We start from the raw sequence: 20,111 nt of genomic DNA, 5'->3' as shown, positions 1-20,111 counted from the left end.
AAGAAGCTCACGTAGCAGATGTTCTCATAAAATTCTCCAAAATTAAAGTTTGATTACAAGGTCTACACGCATAGATAAAGGACATATGACTCAGATAATGATTATAGGATCATTAGCGTTATTTATGGTGAATATAGAATTTCACGAGTACATTGGTGTGGAGTAAAAAAAAAGAAATATTTTGTGGAACGTGATAAATTATAAAAAAAAAAAATGAAAATAAGTTAAGACGTTCAAACCAACCATACGTATAGAGTTTTTGTTAACGTGACAATGTTCTAGCGTAAGAATTTATAATCGGTCATGGCCGATCATATAGAATCCTATACTAGTGCGTTGTATGTAATATGTTGTTTATTGCCATAACTTCGAAATATTTCAACAATATTTTCGAAAAAAAAAATGAATTTCTGAAAGAGGTATTATACGAGTCAAGGTAAATATGGGTCAATCCCTCGATCAAGGATTTACGTCTACATTAAAGTTTTGTAAGCAGAATTTCGGCAGTATTATTTATACTTTTATAAAACTAAGTCTTGATAGGAAAGAGATAGGAAAATATTTAACATAATTATAAGCTCAAAAGCCCTATTCTGAGGGTTCGATTGTAGGTGTGCAAGTTGAAATAATGAACCTATTAAATATTTTTAGTAAACTCAGGCCAAAAGAAGAGTATATGTGCTATTGCAAATTGCGGTTTGTAGTGTGCGCAGAAATTTTACATGAACATACAGACGGACGGACATATGTAGCTACATCAATTCTAAAAGTGATTGGTATATATTAAGGTGGGTAAAGGACCAATAGTTTCATCTGTAACAGACACAAATGCATAACATCTACCCCACTATTGTTATGTAGGGTACAAATAGTGTATACAAACTAAATGCTTTTCTAAGCTAAATTTTTTAAGAAATATATCTAGTTCAACTCCCGTTCTAATTAAACAAAGCTTAGTAACACTTTAACGCGAATGCACTGCGGACGCAATTATATAAAAACGTTATAATTTTTTAAATATTTAATACAAAAAATTAAATCTTTTTAATAAAATGCGTTTTTATATAATTTTTATGTTAACATACTCAAGTGTAATAGTAAATTCATATAAATATTTGGCTGTTTTACACACAGGCGCTAAATCACATTTTATTTTTGGTTCAGCTTTAATGAAACATTTAGCCCAAAAGGGTCATGAGGTATATGTGATCTCACCGTTTCCACAGATAAAACCTATAAAAAATTATCATGATGTTTTTTTGCAGTCTATGGAAAAAGTAATGAATGGTGAGTTGTTTGTATGTGTAATTTGAGAAAAAATGATTAACTCCATTTGAAAGATATTTAAAATGTATTTTTACTGAAATTTCAAAATCCATTTTATTAGAATATACCAGCACTTTATTTTATACTAACGAGAAATCGATATGGGAAAATGTCATGAGCTATTTCGATATGGGTCTCAATCTAACAGAAACCACTTTAAAAGAACCCAATATGCAACAACTAATGACCAGTAATCATACGTTTGATGCTGTTATATATGATATTTTTCTATCCGAAGCTTTATTTGGTTTAAGTGAACACTTTAAGGCACCACTTATAGGACTAAGCACTTTAGGTGCTATCTCAGAGAATAATGATATGGTAAGAAAAATTAGTTTAAAATAGCAATATACATATTTTTTGTTTTTCATTAAAGGTGGGCTCTCCCTCTCCTATTTCTTATGTACCCAATATTATGTTAAAATTTACCGATCATATGACTCTTACCGAACGTGTGCAAAATTTAGCTTTTGCCACATTTGAGCGTTTATTTATGGATTTTCATTATTTACCCAAACAGGCGGCTTTGTATGAGAAATATTTTCCTAATTTGAAAAGAGACATGTATACAGTGCGTAAAAATGCTGCTGCTGTTTTGCTTAATACTCATGTGTCGCTGGGTTATGCCAGACCCTATGTACCCAATCAAATTGAGGTGGGCGGCATGCATATTAATCGCCAGCGTAAACCTTTACCTGCCGATATAGAGAAATTTATCGCTGAAGCTAAACATGGTGTAGTCTACTTTTCTATGGGTTCTAATTTGAAGAGTAAGGATTTACCTGCAGCCAAGAAACAGGAGCTATTGACAGCCTTTAAAAGTCTTAAACAAAGAGTCTTATGGAAATTTGAATATCCTAAAATGGAAGGCAAACCCCATAATGTTTTCATTAGTGATTGGTTTCCACAGGACGATATATTGGCCCATGAAAATGTTAAGGTTTTCATTACACATGGTGGTCTTTTAAGTACTACCGAAAGTATTTACCATGGTACTCCTTTTATAGGTATACCTATATTTGGTGATCAATTTCTGAACATGGCTAGGGCAGAGGCAAATGGTTATGGCATACGTTTAGATTATCAGACTTTAAATGCAAAGGATCTCATAGCAGCTGTGGAACGTGTAATAAATGATACAAGTTATAAACAACGCATTCAACAAATGTCTGCCACATATAGAGATCAACATATGTTGCCTTTGGATTTAGCTGTTTATTGGGTGGAACATATAGTCCGTCATAAGGGTGCAACGTATTTACATTGTGCTGGTTTAGATTTAAGTTTTATTGAATATCATAACATTGATGCCATGTTAATATTATATGGAGGTATTCTATTTACTATTTTTGCTATTGTGTACTTGATTAAGACGATATATAGGAAATTCGGATGCCATCAGGTTGCTAAGTGGAATAAACAGAAAATGTTTTAATTTTGAAAAATATTTGTTTAGTTAACAATCTGTGTTGTACGATTGTATCGTAGTTTTTCGTAGTTTTTCGTAATTTTTTTTATTATTGATTTGTTGTTATTTCAAAAAAATTGATTTGAACAATTTTTATGACATACAACGCTACTACTATACGACATCTATTGTGAATTGGAAAATTGTATATAAATTTTTTAATATTTTTATTAAGTTATCGAAATAAATTAATTATATTTAGATGTGGAGTATTTATACAATTTTTAAGGCTTGCATATAAGAGTTTTTCAAATGTTAACACAAAAATAAACGTAAAATTTGTAAGTCTAAAATGAAATTTATAAAATTTTCTTAATTTTTTTTTCATTTTCTCTCTTTAGTATTGCTTTGATTTTAGAATATTTTTAAACGATCAGTGTTATATAAAACTGTGTCGATTTTCCATCAGAAGGTCCTCTGTTCCCTGTATTGCTGGCTTTTACATTGCGCATTGGTTTTTGAGGGTTGGGTTACCAGTCATTGCCCTACTATAGTTTTCAATGCTTAGAAACTACTGTTATAAAAAAAAAACAGAATTACGGCAGACACTGCAGTCTAATCTCTAACAGATGGGACGGTTTTTAAACCACCATACCACTATAGTAGGAAGGGAATTATTATGATGTTTGTAACACCCAAAAATATTGGTCCTACACCCACCTTACAGTAAACCAATCTGATCATAATCGCGTCCGTCCATCTGCGTGTCCATGTAAACCTTTTGCGCATGCTAAAGGTCGCAATTTTCAAGGTAATTTGATAAATTTAGCACATAAGTACACAAATCTGCTCAGAATCACTTTTTGAATTGATTTAGCTATGTTCGTCCGTCTGTCTGTGTATATATGTAATCCTGGTGCGCAGGCTTCAGATCGCAAATTTCAAGATAATTTAATGAAATTTGGCACATACTTATATTTTCAACATACACCCACCTTAAAGTAAACCAATCTGCTCAGAATCAATTTAGCTATGTCCGTCCGCCCGTCCGCCCGTCCGCCCGTTTGTCTGTGTATACATTTAATCCTGATGCGCAAATTTCAATATAATTTGATAAAACTTGGTACATGCTCTTCCTTTGGTCAAAGGATGAACGCTTTTGAAAATAATTGAAATCTCTCATACAACCGTACCCCCGAATAGGGTCGTTACGTTAAACGTTCTAATTTGTCAACAAAAATTAGGCAAAACTTTGTTTTGTAGAACTTTAAATGATTTTGTAATGATACGGCCTTATCTGAACCTAGAACCCATACAAACTCCTCTTCAGAAAATGACTTGAAGGGCTTAACTCACTTATGAACACTAATAACACGATTAAATTCTTCATAAATAACTTTGAAGAAAACGTAAATTTCTCTACCAACTTATATAAGGATAGGACCATATTTAGCCCTATTATGAAGGTCTTAACTCAAACTTAACTTAAACGTAAATTTCTCTCCCAACTTTTATAAGGATAGGGCCATATTTAGCCGTTCTCTCCTCTGAGCCCTGTTGTAGAAAATCTCTTTTTTTGTCGACACAAATAAAAATATTCCATTATAAAGTTTAAAAACAAATTAAAATGTTTTATTTTCTAAAAATAATTAACATTTATAACATACCAACTGGTGTAGGGTATCATGGCCGGCTAAACATTCAACTTGTTTTTTCATTGAAACCATCAAAAACTTATATAATATTAATTAACTTTTATTTTATTTGCAGTTTTATTTTTCAAACTTCAACAATACTTAATTAATGCAACAAAAATTAAAACAAACAAATACACAACAGCCAATAATGCTCCCAAATAGACAGCAATACAATCCCAACTATTTCTCTGCCAATAATTTAAATACTGGGCAGGTGAACGTAAAAATCCAGCTCCTCGATGTCTCAAAACATATTCAGTCCAATAAATTGCTTTATCCAAAGGATCAATAGGCTGATCACGATAACGTTCGGACACTACTTTCACTCTCTCTGTATATTGAGAATTTTCCAAGAGTTCTTTTATATAATGCCTCAAAATGGTATGATTAAGTTCTTTGTAACTAATAGTAAGACCAAACCCGTACTGTTGGGCTCGACGCATATTCACAAATTGATCAAAGAAAACGGGTATGCCTAAAACAGGTTTACTATGATAAATAGATTCAATAAGGCTTAAAAGGCCACCATGTGTTATGAATAGTTTCACGCGAGGATGAGCTAAAATATCAGCTTGAGGAAACCATTTTTGGATAAAAACATTTGTAGGACGTTTTTCCATAAGAGAAGGATTTTCGAATTTCCAAAGAATTTTATAAGGTAAAGAGGCAAATGTTTCCAAAAGTACTTGACGTATTGAAGCAGGAAAATGTTCACTTTTTATATTGGAACCCATAGAGAAATATATAACATCTTGGACGGAAGAATTAATGAAATCTTCAATGTCTTGGCTAAGATTTTGGGCTTTATGTTGTATGTGAAAACCACCAACCTCTATCATATTAGTGACATATGAACGAGGAAAACTTAAACTAAAATGTTGATTTAACAAGATCAAAGAAATATTTTGTCTTAATTTCTCTAAAGATCTTTGCGCCTTAGGGAAATATTCTTTATAAAATGCATCATGCAAAGGTTTGTGTACAAATTCAAGATGCCATAGCATTAAAATATGATGCCACATATTTATTAAACGTTCTTTAAAATTCATGCGTTCCGTAAAACTGCTCGTTATTCTGGGAGTATATGCCATGGGAGATATATTGTTGACTAAGCAATCTATATAAGGATCGGTACCATACGATGAGATCCCAATAATAGAAGCTTTAAAATGCTCAGCTATACCAAACAATACATCCATTTGTAAAGTTTCTATAATGACCAAATCGAAATGTTCCTCCGCTGATGTTAAAAGTTTCTGAACATTTTCATTATTTAAGACATCTTTGGCAACGTTCGAGTAGTACCAGGAAAAGTTCATAATTTCGGTGAAAGTACTCTGTTCATCATTTACAAAACTAAAAACATCTGAGAAAAGAAAGAGAGATAGAGTGAAAACAATTAACAATTTAATTGAGTCAATTAAGTTTATTAATTTTTAATCTTAATTTAACAAACCTCCCACATATTGCAAAACTTCTGGTACATAAATATCTCTATAATTCGTTATGGGTGTCTTTTGAGGAAAGGCATTAATAACGCTAACCTCATGACCTCGCGAGGCTAATGTTTTCAAATACGGTTGTACTAACAAATACTGTGATGGACCAGGAAATGGAAATATAGCTAAAATTTTAGCTGTTTCGCTAAGTTTTAAAGAAAACAATAGCAACAGAAATGAACTTAAGGATTTGAAATATATCATAACGGAATAAAACAGACTTGCTTTCGAAAACTTGTTAATAAATACTAAATACAATTTTCTAAATCTACAGAAATTTTAAATTAAAATTTTTAATTAGATTCTTTTTGTGTATAGAAGGTAATTAAAATAATCAATGATCTATAGATATAAAAATGAATATGTGTTTGTATGTTTGTACATTTAAAGTCTATAGACTTCTAAACGGCTGAATCGATTTTCTTGAACTTTTCACAGTGTATTCCTGTATGTCAGAAAGAGGGCTACATTTTATTATAAAATTTTAAGTGGGCGAGAAGCCACGCCCACATACAAAATAAGTATTAAAAGTCGAATATTTGAGAAACTACAACAGGAGTCTAATCTATAGTCTAGTCTATAGCCTAGTCTACAGTCTATAGTCTAGTGTATAGTCTAGTGTATAGTCTAGTCTATAGTCTAGTCTATAGTCTAGTCTATAGTCTAGTCTATAGTCTAGTCTATAGTCTAGTCTGTAGTCTAGTCTAAAGTCTAGTCTATAGTCTAGTCTATAGTCTAGTCTATAGTCTAGTCTATAGTCTAGTCTATAGTCTAGTCTATAGTCTAGTCTATAGTCTAGTCTATAGTCTAGTCTATAGTCTAGTCTAGTCTATAGTCTAGTCTATAGTCTAGTCTAGTCTATAGTCTAGTCTATAGTCTAGTCTATAGTCTAGTCTAGTCTATAGTCTAGTCTATAGTCTAGTCTATAGTCTAGTCTATAGTCTAGTCTATAGTCTAGTCTATAGTCTAGTCTATAGTCTAGTCTATAGTCTAGTCTATAGTCTAGTCTATAGTCTAGTCTATAGTCTAGTCTATAGTCTAGTCTATAGTCTAGTCTATAGTCTAGTCTATAGTCTAGTCTATAGTCTAGTCTATAGTCTAGTCTATAGTCTAGTCTATAGTCTAGTCTATAGTCTAGTCTATAGTCTAGTCTATAGTCTAGTCTATAGTCTAGTCTAGTCTATAGTCTAGTCTATAGTCTAGTCTATAGTCTAGTCTATAGTCTAGTCTATAGTCTAGTCTATAGTCTAGTCTATAGTCTAGTCTATAGTCTAGTCTATAGTCTAGTCTATAGTCTAGTCTATAGTCTAGTCTATAGTCTAGTCTATAGTCTAGTCTATAGTCTAGTCTATAGTCTAGTCTATAGTCTAGTCTATAGTCTAGTCTATAGTCTAGTCTATAGTCTAGTCTATAGTCTAGTCTATAGTCTAGTCTATAGTCTAGTCTATAGTCTAGTCTATAGTCTAGTCTATAGTCTAGTCTATAGTCTAGTCTATAGTCTAGTCTATAGTCTAGTCTATAGTCTAGTCTATAGTCTAGTCTATAGTCTAGTCTATAGTCTAGTCTATAGTCTAGTCTATAGTCTAGTCTATAGTCTAGTCTATAGTCTAGTCTATAGTCTAGTCTATAGTCTAGTCTATAGTCTAGTCTATAGTCTAGTCTATAGTCTAGTCTATAGTCTAGTCTATAGTCTAGTCTATAGTCTAGTCTATAGTCTAGTCTATAGTCTAGTCTATAGTCTAGTCTATAGTCTAGTCTATAGTCTAGTCTATAGTCTAGTCTATAGTCTAGTCTATAGTCTAGTCTATAGTCTAGTCTATAGTCTAGTCTATAGTCTAGTCTATAGTCTAGTCTATAGTCTAGTCTATAGTCTAGTCTATAGTCTAGTCTATAGTCTAGTCTATAGTCTAGTCTATAGTCTAGTCTATAGTCTAGTCTATAGTCTAGTCTATAGTCTAGTCTATAGTCTAGTCTATAGTCTAGTCTATAGTCTAGTCTATAGTCTAGTCTATAGTCTAGTCTATAGTCTAGTCTATAGTCTAGTCTATAGTCTAGTCTATAGTCTAGTCTATAGTCTAGTCTATAGTCTAGTCTATAGTCTAGTCTATAGTCTAGTCTATAGTCTAGTCTATAGTCTAGTCTATAGTCTAGTCTATAGTCTAGTCTATAGTCTAGTCTATAGTCTAGTCTATAGTCTAGTCTATAGTCTAGTCTATAGTCTAGTCTATAGTCTAGTCTATAGTCTAGTCTATAGTCTAGTCTATAGTCTAGTCTATAGTCTAGTCTATAGTCTAGTCTATAGTCTAGTCTATAGTCTAGTCTATAGTCTAGTCTATAGTCTAGTCTATAGTCTAGTCTATAGTCTAGTCTATAGTCTAGTCTATAGTCTAGTCTATAGTCTAGTCTATAGTCTAGTCTATAGTCTAGTCTATAGTCTAGTCTATAGTCTAGTCTATAGTCTAGTCTATAGTCTAGTCTATAGTCTAGTCTATAGTCTAGTCTATAGTCTAGTCTATAGTCTAGTCTATAGTCTAGTCTATAGTCTAGTAGTCTATAGTAGTCTATAGTCTAGTCTATAGTCTAGTCTATAGTCTAGTCTATAGTCTAGTCTATAGTCTAGTCTATAGTCTAGTCTATAGTCTAGTCTATAGTCTAGTCTATAGTCTAGTCTATAGTCTAGTCTATAGTCTAGTCTATAGTCTAGTCTATAGTCTAGTCTATAGTCTAGTCTATAGTCTAGTCTATAGTCTAGTCTATAGTCTAGTCTATAGTCTAGTCTATAGTCTAGTCTATAGTCTAGTCTATAGTCTAGTCTATAGTCTAGTCTATAGTCTAGTCTATAGTCTAGTCTATAGTCTAGTCTATAGTCTAGTCTATAGTCTAGTCTATAGTCTAGTCTATAGTCTAGTCTATAGTCTAGTCTATAGTCTAGTCTATAGTCTAGTCTATAGTCTAGTCTATAGTCTAGTCTATAGTCTAGTCTATAGTCTAGTCTATAGTCTAGTCTATAGTCTAGTCTATAGTCTAGTCTATAGTCTAGTCTATAGTCTAGTCTATAGTCTAGTCTATAGTCTAGTCTATAGTCTAGTCTATAGTCTAGTCTATAGTCTAGTCTATAGTCTAGTCTATAGTCTAGTCTATAGTCTAGTCTATAGTCTAGTCTATAGTCTAGTCTATAGTCTAGTCTATAGTCTAGTCTATAGTCTAGTCTATAGTCTAGTCTATAGTCTAGTCTATAGTCTAGTCTATAGTCTAGTCTATAGTCTAGTCTATAGTCTAGTCTATAGTCTAGTCTATAGTCTAGTCTATAGTCTAGTCTATAGTCTAGTCTATAGTCTAGTCTATAGTCTAGTCTATAGTCTAGTCTATAGTCTAGTCTATAGTCTAGTCTATAGTCTAGTCTATAGTCTAGTCTATAGTCTAGTCTATAGTCTAGTCTATAGTCTAGTCTATAGTCTAGTCTATAGTCTAGTCTATAGTCTAGTCTATAGTCTAGTCTATAGTCTAGTCTATAGTCTAGTCTATAGTCTAGTCTATAGTCTAGTCTATAGTCTAGTCTATAGTCTAGTCTATAGTCTAGTCTATAGTCTAGTCTATAGTCTAGTCTATAGTCTAGTCTATAGTCTAGTCTATAGTCTAGTCTATAGTCTAGTCTATAGTCTAGTCTATAGTCTAGTCTATAGTCTAGTCTATAGTCTAGTCTATAGTCTAGTCTATAGTCTAGTCTATAGTCTAGTCTATAGTCTAGTCTGGTTTATATTGGAAACTATTAGAGTTAGAATCTTCAAATTTTGTGCGAAGAACTTTTACATCCGTGCAAAAATTTTGGGTAATAAATTGGCGGACTACCTATGGGGGGAGCGACAGGGGGGCTCGGAAATCCAATATGAATTAATTAGAAATTAGAAACTATTAGAGTTAGAATCTTAAACTTTTACATAAAAAATTTGTGAACATTTAGAGAAAATTGGCTGGCTTTAAAATCTTAATAAGCGTTTGAGAAAATCGGTTAAATTGGGAAAAGTGACGTTTCCAATATTGGACATTTACATGTCTATATCGAATGGAACCTTCGATTGGGAATAGCGAAGCACACCGGGTATTAGCTAGTTTTTAATAATAAAGAGCGATCGACTGCAATGCTTCAGAAACTTTGTTTATTGACTGTAGATGTGATAGAATTAGTATCTTTTCGAAAATGAACTTTTTTCGTACAAGAAAATTAAAATAATAAATATTTTTTTTTAATATATATGATGCTTTATAAGTATTATAAAAAATTATTATTATTTTAATTTAAATGACATTTTAAGATGTTTTATAAACGATATATTAAGCAGCGATAAAAAAATTAATTCAGCAACAAGATCAACGCCTACAGTTTTCATTCTGTTTAAAGTTTTGTCAGTATAAACAAAAGAGAGAAGTAAATAAAAGTTTGTTCTCACTCTTTTGTACTCTTTCATTTGTTTTTTTATGCTTCAATGAATTCAATTGTAAATTAGAGGGGCTTGTCTTTGTTTGTTTGTTTAATAGAAAAACAACAACAACAATATTATTAAATAATAAATTACACGATCACTCAAAGTTGGGCCGTTTTATTCTTTTCCCTCCACCCCAATACAACAATGCAAATGTTAACAAAATTAACATTATTTTAAAAATCTACTACGTGAGAGTTAGAGAGCATTATCAAAAGCATTAAAAAAGCTTTGTTTTATTAGAAATCAAAAAGAATTGCCATATTTTCCTATTGAAACATTTTGAACAAAAAATTAAACGCAATTTAAATGTGAATACAATTTTATTAGTATATTATTAAAGTGATCTCATTTTAGCATAGACAAGATTAAAAAAATACAATATTAATTTAAATAGAAATGTAAAATTGTTCGATTAAAGTGATTATATTGTTTTTACAAAGAAAATATTAAAATGATCGTAACTTACTGATCAATACAATTATTCTATAGAAAATTTTTTTAGTGATCATTATAATATTTATTTTAAAAAATTGTATGAACAATTTTTTATTGATCAATATAAATTTTAACAATCATTCAAATGTTCTAATCGGAAACTTTTTTTGAATTATTTTTTTAAGATCACTTAGATTTTTCTTAACAAAAAATTTTCATTGTTTAAATTTTCAATAAAAAAATATTGCGATCACTGAAACTTTCAATCAAAAATTTCAATAAGAATTGATCACTTTAACGTTTTTAAATAGAGGTGACTTTCACTACTATAAATAATCATGATCACTTAACTTTTTAAAAAGGAACTCATTCTTAAATTTCTAATTTTTTCTAATCGAGAGACAAAAATTTTCATTGATCGATCGATTTTCACTGAACTCTAAAAAAATTCTATAGAATCCTTTCACTGGCCCATTCATTAACAATTTTTTTAAAGAAAATATTCACTAATCTAACGAAAATTTGTTAACTGATCGAGAGATAAAAAATTAAAAAAAATCTTTGATCGATCACTAAAAAAATTCTATAGAAATTTTCACTGATCGATAGTTAAACTAATTTTCTAACGAAAATATTTACTGATCAATCGATAAATTTCAATGATAGAAAATTTTTACTAATCAAGATTACAAAAAAATTTTTGAACAATCTATTTTAAATTTTCTATAAAAATTCTTCAATGATCGATTGATTTAAATTTTTTTAATAGAAAATTTTCACTGTTCGATTGATAAAAAAATTTCTATAGAAAGTTTTTACTGATCGTTTGATTTAAAATTTTCACTGAACTATCTTCAACGATCAAAAATTTTCTAGAAAAAATTTTTCTTTGATCAAAACTTTTCTTTGGAAAATTTTCACTGATCGATAAAAAACTTTTCTTTAAAAGTTTTTACTGATCGATTAAAAAATTTCAATAGAAAATTTTCATAGTCTGATCAATTAAAAAATTTAGATTACATTTTTTTCAAAAGCGTTAATGATAATTTTGACGATAATTTTTATTTGTTCAGAAAAGTTTAATTTGCACTTTTATTGGAAAACTTACCGATCCTCTAAAATTCAAAATTTTAAAAAGAATTAGATCATTTAAAAATTATCACTAAAATTTTTCTTTAAAAAATATAAACTGATCAATCAGTATTTGAAATAGAGAACATAATGATCAATGATAATTTTCTAAAAAGTATTTTCATTAATGTACGAAAAATTTTCAACAAACAATTTCTGTGCTTAAAGTTTTTCTGTAGAAAATTTCTACTTTTTCTATATATAAAAATTTTTACTGATCGGCTAAAAAATTTCAGTAGAAGATATTCAAAGTCTGATCAACTAAAAATTTTAATAACATTTCTCTCAAACGTGTTAATTATAATTTTTACGATCATCTTTACTTGTTGAAATAAATTTAATTTACATTTTTATGGAAAAATTACCGATCTTCTTATATTCAAAATTTATAATGGAATTTTTTGCAAATTTCTATAAAAAATATTAAATGATCAATTAGTATTTTTGAAAAAGATTTTAATGATCAATGATTTTCTAAAAGATCTTTTCATTGATGGACTAAAAGTTTTCAATAAGCAAATGTTCACTGATTGATTGATAAAAATTCTTCAAAACTTGTCTATATAAAATCTTTACTGATGGATAGGCAACAACATTTTTTGACAGAAAATTTTAATATAACGATCAGCTAAGTGAAAAATTTGTGATCATTTGAAGTCTTTCACACGAATCGACAACATAAACATATTTCTTTATAAAAATTTGCGATATTCTTTTTTGATCAGTAAAAATGTTTATTAAATCATCAATAAAAAATATTTTAATAATAACAAGTAAGAGGTTATAGTCGGGCCAGGCAGACCATATAATACGAGATAGGATTATATTAAACATAATTATGAACTGGACCCACTTTGGTGGGTCCACATCAAGGCCTTGATGGCCTTATCCCACGGTCTAACATCGCCCCTTTGTTCTTCAATGAAGAACGCAGGTAGCAATTTTTGTACATTGGATCTGACCGGTCTATGCACAAGTACTTTGCTGGAGTCTCATTTATACGACACATTCATAAGAGAAAAACATACGACACATTCATTATGTCGACGGTTGGAGTAAGGCCCGCCGAACCTCACATTCATCCCGTCCCACAGTCACTCAACTGCGGGGTATATGTTGTTCTCGGCAACAGCCACTTACTTTCCACTTACTTTCCCCGCGAATTTGGGTTTAAACCACAGCCACTACGTGGATCCCGAAGGAACCTCAACCAACTGACCAGCCAGGACATAGTCCTGCGGGCAACTGGCCATCCGTAGTACCAGATTACGCGGTGCTCTGGTCTGACCTCTGGCAATCTATTCAAGGACTAAGCCAAGCAGTAGACTGTAACCAATGTTTCAGTACCGGTCAGACTGGAGGTGTTGGCCAAGGTAACGGAGGTATCGCCAAGGTAACATGCCCCGGGGGGTCGTTCCAGAGATAATAGAATACCAAGTACCAAATTTCATTGAATTGTCTGCAAAATTGCGATCTGTAGTTTGATTACAAGGTTTACATGGACGGACAAACGGACGGACATAGCTAAATCGAGTCAGAAAATGTTTCTGAGCCGATTGGTATACTTTAAGGTGGCCAAAATTATTGTGCGTTACAAACATCAGCACCAACCCAATATACCCTCCCCACTAAAATGTAGGGGAGGGTGTAGGATATACAATTTTTCCTAAAGAAAATGTTCCTCCCTCTAAAGCAAAAACATTAACTATATTTCCTTACAATTCATGAGAATATTTGCAACTATTTATAAAGTATTCTTACACATTCTACTGACGTTTTGATTACTCAATCGCGTGCATTTCTAAATTGTCAAGTTTAAAAAAGATTATCATAACGTAAACGTTATTAAATAATTTCTTAATAAATTAATTTATTTGCAACTACGAACAATTACATGATAATGAATGACACTGCAAGTTTCTATATAGAAAGTAGATTTGGTATATGATGAATTTAAGAAAATAATTAAATAAGTAATGCATGTCATTTTTTGTTTTGTTAATTTGCGGCATCCAAATTTTATTAACCCTCTAATGATGATAATTTTAAAATAAAACTTGTTAATGTTATTAAAGTCGCGCAATTTTATAACAAGCTTTCACGCTACACTGGAAAAGAAAACGCAAGCATGTGTTGGTAATGTTTGTAACAATAAGTGGATTTTTATGCCCTTTCTAATAGAATTGTTTGAAAAACACAAAAATTTGTTTGCTAAAGCAAAAAACTCTATTAACATTATTAAAAACTTAAACAATTAGTAGTTTTTCTGAATAATTTTAAATAATTATTTATTATTTTAAATCATGTACTATATTCTACAGTCGTTGTTAACCTTACTTACTACATATTGTATGCAATTGTTTGTTTTTTTCTTTTGTGTTTAAATTGATAAGTTGCCACCATGACAGACAATTTAATGAATATTTGTTTTGTTCTCTAACAAATTGCGAACGAATGTTAAGGTTATTAACCTACTAAAAGTGATAAGGTGATTAAATTATAAACAAATTTTTTAAACTAAAAACTTTAATCTTATCTTAAATGAGATTTAGAAAAATTTTAACTGTGTCACTGTGATATATCGCCTGTTCCAAAAAAAAAAAATAATCTAAAACTACTTGTTTGCAAAAAAATGAGAGTCATGTTATGTGTAATAATTAACTTATTATTATTAGTATTATTATATAAAAACTTAGTTGAACATTAACTAATGATTTACACACTTTCAGACTGATTGTTGATTTTTTATACAAATCTCAAATGATCATTACCAGGGCAAGGATTTCTATGCAAATGCATGTTTGTAGTCAGTAACTCAAATTAATTTGAAACTAGTTTTCTTTTCGAATCAAATAATTTGCTACAAAATGGCATCGATTTGTTATTGCATATTTTTGCATATTTTGTTATAAATGCATAAATTGCATATTTTGCTTTAAATTTTGCATATTTCCAATATTTTTATAGCATATTTTGCACATTTTTTTAATTTTTCTAAAAAAAATTGTTTTGTTTTCTCAGTATTTCATATTTTTTTACAACAAATTTAGTTTTACGTATTTAGAATTTGTTTAAATAAATATCAAAAAATTTTTATATCTCTCTCACGCCCTTTAATTCACTTAAAAATATTACCAAACTATAAAATACGTAAGAAATATAATTTATACAAAAATACATTCATTCATTAATTTTCGAGGTCATAGTTCCTTTAAGGTGGTATTACAGAACATAAAACAATCCTTAAAAACCTTTATATTTGTTGTAAAATTTTCACATTTTAGCGCATATTTTCTCATTATATAGTGCATATTATAAGCGCATATTTGAGAAAATTTATCGGCATATATGCATTAGTAAATTATATTAAAAAAAAACGGTAATCTCGAACTCTGCAAAATTGCTCATATAGAAAAAAATCTAACAAGATCACCATTAATTTTTTTTTCACATTGACAACTCAACATTTAAAAATTCAAAATTATTTTGATTTTTTTTTCGATTTTTGTTAACATTCATTGATTTTAGTTAACCACGATCACTGTAAAACTTTTCATATAGGATAAATTTTAACAAGATCACCATGCCACTTTCTACATGTACAAATATTTTTGGCGATAATTCTACATTAAGATTTATCTTCAAATATTCAAAGTGAAAATGTTTATAGAAAATCACAGAGATCTTTAACAATTTTTCATAGTGATCTTTAAAAATTTCTTTCTATAATATTTAAGTGATCGTGAAATTTTAAAAAAACTTAAAGAGTCATCAAAATTAATGGATCAAGATTTTTCTTGTCAAAAAAAGAACGCGTTTTCCGCATAAAATTTAAATAATTGTGAAATTTTTTATAAAAAAGTTAGATAATTGCCATAATTTTAAATCAAAATTTTTTACAAAAATTTAATTGATCGTAGGATTTTTCATAGAAGTTTCACATTTTTTTAAACATTTTAAATTATAATCAAATTTTCTAACAAAAATTTATTTTAAAGCGATATTTTTGTAGAAAACTTAAAAAATCTTAATCACAAACTTTTTTATAAAAAAAATTAAGTGATTGTGAAATTGTTTATAGAAGTTTTAAGTTTTTTTTATAAATATTTTAAAAATTTTACCATATTTTAATCAGGGACTTTTTATAGCAAATTTAAGAGAATCGTAAAACTTTTTATAGAATTTTTAATGTTTTTTAAATTTTTAATATTTTTAAATGATCGTGATCATTTTTTCTTAAATATTAAAAACATATTTTTTAAGAAATTTTTGGATGATGGCAAAATTTTGTATAAGAAAATTTAACTGATCGTAAACTATTTTATAGTAATTTTGAAAAAATTTGGGGGATTTTTTTTGGAGTATTTGAGAGTAAGATTTTTTTTTGTATAAATTTAAAAGATCGCAAATTATTTTATAGAAAATGTGATCGTGATATAAAATCCAAGATTTTTATTGCAAATTTTAGTGATCGTAAAATATTTTATAGTAAAATTTAGAAAATTGTGATATTTCTTTTTGGATCATGATCGTGAAATAATTTAGAGAAAATGTAAGTGATCGTCAAAATTTTATTAAAAAAAACTTAAAAGATTATGGGTAAATTTGATAATTTTTAATAAAAGAAGTGATTGTTAAAGTTTAAAATTAAATTTTCTATAATACAAAAGTAATCATTTCCTTAAATATGAAAAACATATTTTTAAAAAATTTTTGGAAGATTTAATTTTTTATAAAAAATTTAAGTGATCGTAAAATATTTTATAGTAAATTTAGAAAATCGTAGAATTTTTTTTTATACAAGTTAAAAATATCGCAAAATATTTTATAGAAAATGTGATCATTGCCATTTAAGTGATCGTAAAATATTTCATAGTAAAATTAAGGAAACTGTGGGTTTTTTTTGGATCATTAAAGTGATCGTGAAATAATTTAATGTATATGTAAGAGATTGAAACTTGAAGCACAATAAAAAAATAGCAATTAAAAATTTTCCGAAAATGTTAACCAAATCTGTCCCTCAGTAGGTTAAGCATTAATATTAGATACAAAGAATAACATGCACGAAAATTAGTACATCCCAAACAAACATACGTACACATGCATATAAAAATGCAAAATAAATGTGTTTCTAATTTAAAGCACGTAAGTAACAGCAGTTAGAGATGAGCGACTCACTTGCACTTTACTTTGAATACATGTTTAGTAGGCCCTGCATAGCTATAGTAAATAGAAAGAATTTTCTATATAAAAGTCAGCATCAGTTTACTTTTAAATCTAACCCTTTACATATGGTCGGTTATAGCCAGCAAAAATTTCTTAATTGGAATTTTTTTCTCATTACAAAACGTCAGATCAAATTCTTACTATCCTAATCATCTTTAATGGTGTGGGTAATAAATATAGTTAATCTTTATTTGAGAAATTTGAAATAAAGATCAGTTACAAGTATTAGATTGTATTGAGAACTTATTCAAATAAATATAACGGAATAAAAAGATTTTAATAAATTATAAAAAATATATATAAATAAAATAAGATCAAATAAAATGCAGTTCCTTATAAAACCATTATGCTTGAGTTTACTTTGTATTTTACCTTATATAGAAAGTGCTAATATTTTGGCAGTTTTTCCATTTCCTGGTCCTTCACAGTATATTTTAGTGCAGCCGTATTTAAAGTCTTTAATAGCCAAAGGTCATAGCCTAACGGTGATCAATGCATTTCCACAAAAACAACCAATTGCTAATTTTCGAGACGTAATTGTCAGCGAAGTGCACGATAATTATGCGGGTGAATACAAATAAAAAACTATTGAAGAAAAATTTTCTTTAGTTTAAATCCTTAAAAAGTCCTTAAAATATTAAAAAATATTTTATAGAAATAAGTTTTAATAAATTCTTATTCTTCACCTTTAGATCTCATTCAAGGTGCCCAATATGAACGCAACAAATGGGATGAAATGACATTTTTATGTGATTTTTTCTCAAATGTCACTGAGACGGTTTTGAAAAGTGATCGTGTACAAAATTTGCTGAAAACTGAAAAATTCGATTTAGTTATATTAGAAGCTCTACACACCGACGCTTGGTATACGTTTGGTCGACATTTCAAAGCACCCATGATTGGCCTATCCTCGTTCGGTACAGATCCTATAATAGATGAACTAATGGGAAATATGTCACCTTTATCATATGTACCCTTAGTAACGGCTGGCCTAACGGAACGCATGACCTATGGAGAACGTTTAAAAAATTCTCTCTACTCATTAATGGAACAATTACACGTTCGAGTGGTACATTTGCCACGTCATAGAGATCTTATTAAGAAATATATGCCTCATATGAAAGATGATATCTGGGATTTAAGAACAAATTTCTCTTTAATGCTGTTAAACCAACATTTTAGCTTAAGTTTTCCACGTCCTTATGTGCCCAGTATGATAGAAGTGGGAGGTTTTCAAATACACTATAAACCCCAGCCATTGCCCAAGGAAATGTTGGATTTTATTAATTCCTCCGCCGAAGATGTTATTTATTTTTCCATGGGTTCTAATGTAAAATCAAAAGATTTTCCTCCCGAACGTTTGCAAATGATTAATGAAGTTTTTGCCTCTTTACCCTATAAAATTATGTGGAAATTTGAAAATCCCATTTTGCCTGGTAAACCTGAAAATGTCTTCATAAGTCCCTGGTTTCCACAACCGGATATTTTAGCACATCCTCGTGTTAAACTTTTCATTTCCCATGGTGGTCTGCTGAGTACCACCGAGGCCATATATCATGGTAAACCCATGTTGGGTTTACCCGTCTTCTACGATCAAGCCATGAACATAAGAAAAGCCATACAATCTGGTTTTGCTTTAGGCTTAAATTTTGAAACCCTACCTAGAGATGAATTTAAATCGAGTATTTTGGAAATGATGCATAATACAAAATATATTGATAATATTAAAACTATATCGCGTATCTATCACGATCAACCTATGAAACCTTTAGATGTGGCCATCTATTGGACGGAATATGTTTTAAGACATAAGGGAGCTCTTCATCTACAAAATCCGGCGCAAAAAATGAGTTTTATACAAAAACACAGCATTGATACAGTGGGCGTAATGATAGCATTTGCTATATTGCTAGTTATTTTAGTTCTAATTGTTATAGTGAAAATTGTTCAAATAGTTTTAGTGAAAAATTCTCCAAATAAAGAGAAAGTTAATTAAATGTGTGTAGGTGAAAAAAAAAACAAATGATAGAATTTAAAAAAACGTTTATTTTTATAAAAATAAATAGTATTTTTTCCACATCATCAAATTATCACTTATATAGATAAGGTTTGACTAAGTTATTTATCACTTCACCCGTTATTATTAGTTTATTTTTAACATTTCTCTCAAACACTTAATGTATAAAAATCTTAAAGTTATAATAAAATAATGAATATATTTATACAAATGCTTAAATTTTTATGACCAAAGACAAATAGGGTTATGCTGATATTATCATTCCTTCTGTAACAAATCGTTGTATCTTTATTACAGTATAAGTTAAGCCAACTTGTCTTTAAAATCTATGTCTATGCTATAGTCATAAGCAGGGAAACCAAAATATGCAAATGCATGTTTTTTGTGGTGCGTCGTATGGACTCATGGATAAGATATTTATACGTTTCAGACCAATTTAAGAATTTTGGCATCGATTTGTTAGAGCATATTTTTGCATATTTTACCCATAAGAGCATAATTTTGCATGATTTGACTTTTTTAGCATATTTAAGGCATATTTTCGAGTTTTTAGAGCATATTTTATTCTTTTAGTGCATATTTTGATATTTGCGCTTTTTTTCGTTTTTGTACATTTTCAAAACTTTATTTAAAAAAAAAATAAAATTAAATTTTTTTATTTTTAATTTTTCAGCCTATTTTACAATTTTGAAAAAAATTCGTTTGTAGAACTTAAAAACTGCAAAAAATACATTACTCTCACGAAAACCAATGTTATAGTTTTTTGTTCAATAAAGCATTACATTTTAAATCAGACATAAAACCTATTACTTTTGATTTCATGAGACCAATCCATTTTTATAGTTTAAAAAACTAATTATTGTAATTTATGACAACACCGATTAAAAT

At 29.3% G+C, this 20,111-nt stretch overlaps 2 protein-coding genes across 2 annotated transcripts; one reads left to right on the top strand and one right to left on the bottom strand.

The window, feature by feature from the left end:
- Positions 1 to 1,081: 1,081 nt before the first annotated feature.
- On the top strand, positions 1,082 to 19,692 carry LOC111676925 (UDP-glucosyltransferase 2-like). Its single transcript, XM_046947959.1, has 5 exons — positions 1,082 to 1,287; positions 1,388 to 1,647; positions 1,703 to 2,728; positions 17,515 to 17,773; positions 17,899 to 19,692. The coding sequence occupies exons 1-5, from the start codon at positions 1,170 to 1,172 to the stop codon at positions 19,200 to 19,202; spliced, it is 2,967 nt and encodes a 988-aa protein (XP_046803915.1). The 5' UTR covers positions 1,082 to 1,169; the 3' UTR covers positions 19,203 to 19,692.
- LOC111676924 (UDP-glucosyltransferase 2-like) lies at positions 4,416 to 6,134 on the bottom strand. Its single transcript, XM_046950404.1, has 2 exons — positions 5,888 to 6,134; positions 4,416 to 5,797 (listed from the first exon to the last, which is right to left on the bottom strand). The coding sequence occupies exons 1-2, from the start codon at positions 6,132 to 6,134 to the stop codon at positions 4,521 to 4,523; spliced, it is 1,524 nt and encodes a 507-aa protein (XP_046806360.1). The 3' UTR covers positions 4,416 to 4,520.
- Positions 19,693 to 20,111: the final 419 nt, after the last annotated feature.

This window comes from Lucilia cuprina, chromosome 4, assembly GCF_022045245.1.
Source record: "Lucilia cuprina isolate Lc7/37 chromosome 4, ASM2204524v1, whole genome shotgun sequence".
Lineage (NCBI taxonomy): Eukaryota > Metazoa > Arthropoda > Insecta > Diptera > Calliphoridae > Lucilia > Lucilia cuprina.
This window is presented reverse-complemented; position numbering and strand designations above follow the sequence as displayed.

What these genes read in the sequence shown, in the direction of transcription:
- LOC111676925 (XM_046947959.1), top strand. Translation starts at nt 1,170, where the DNA reads ATGAAACATTTAGCCCAAAAGGGTCATGAGGTATATGTGATCTCACCG. An exon ending in TATGGAAAAAGTAATGAATG is followed by an intron (nt 1,288 to 1,387) that starts GTGAGTTGTTTG and finishes CCATTTTATTAG; the next exon opens with AATATACCAGCACTTTATTT. An exon ending in AGTGCACGATAATTATGCGG is followed by an intron (nt 17,774 to 17,898) that starts GTGAATACAAAT and finishes CTTCACCTTTAG; the next exon opens with ATCTCATTCAAGGTGCCCAA.
- LOC111676924 (XM_046950404.1), bottom strand. Translation starts at nt 6,134, where the DNA reads ATGATATATTTCAAATCCTTAAGTTCATTTCTGTTGCTATTGTTTTCT. An exon ending in AGTTTTGCAATATGTGGGAG is followed by an intron (nt 5,798 to 5,887) that starts GTTTGTTAAATT and finishes TTCTTTTCTCAG; the next exon opens with ATGTTTTTAGTTTTGTAAAT.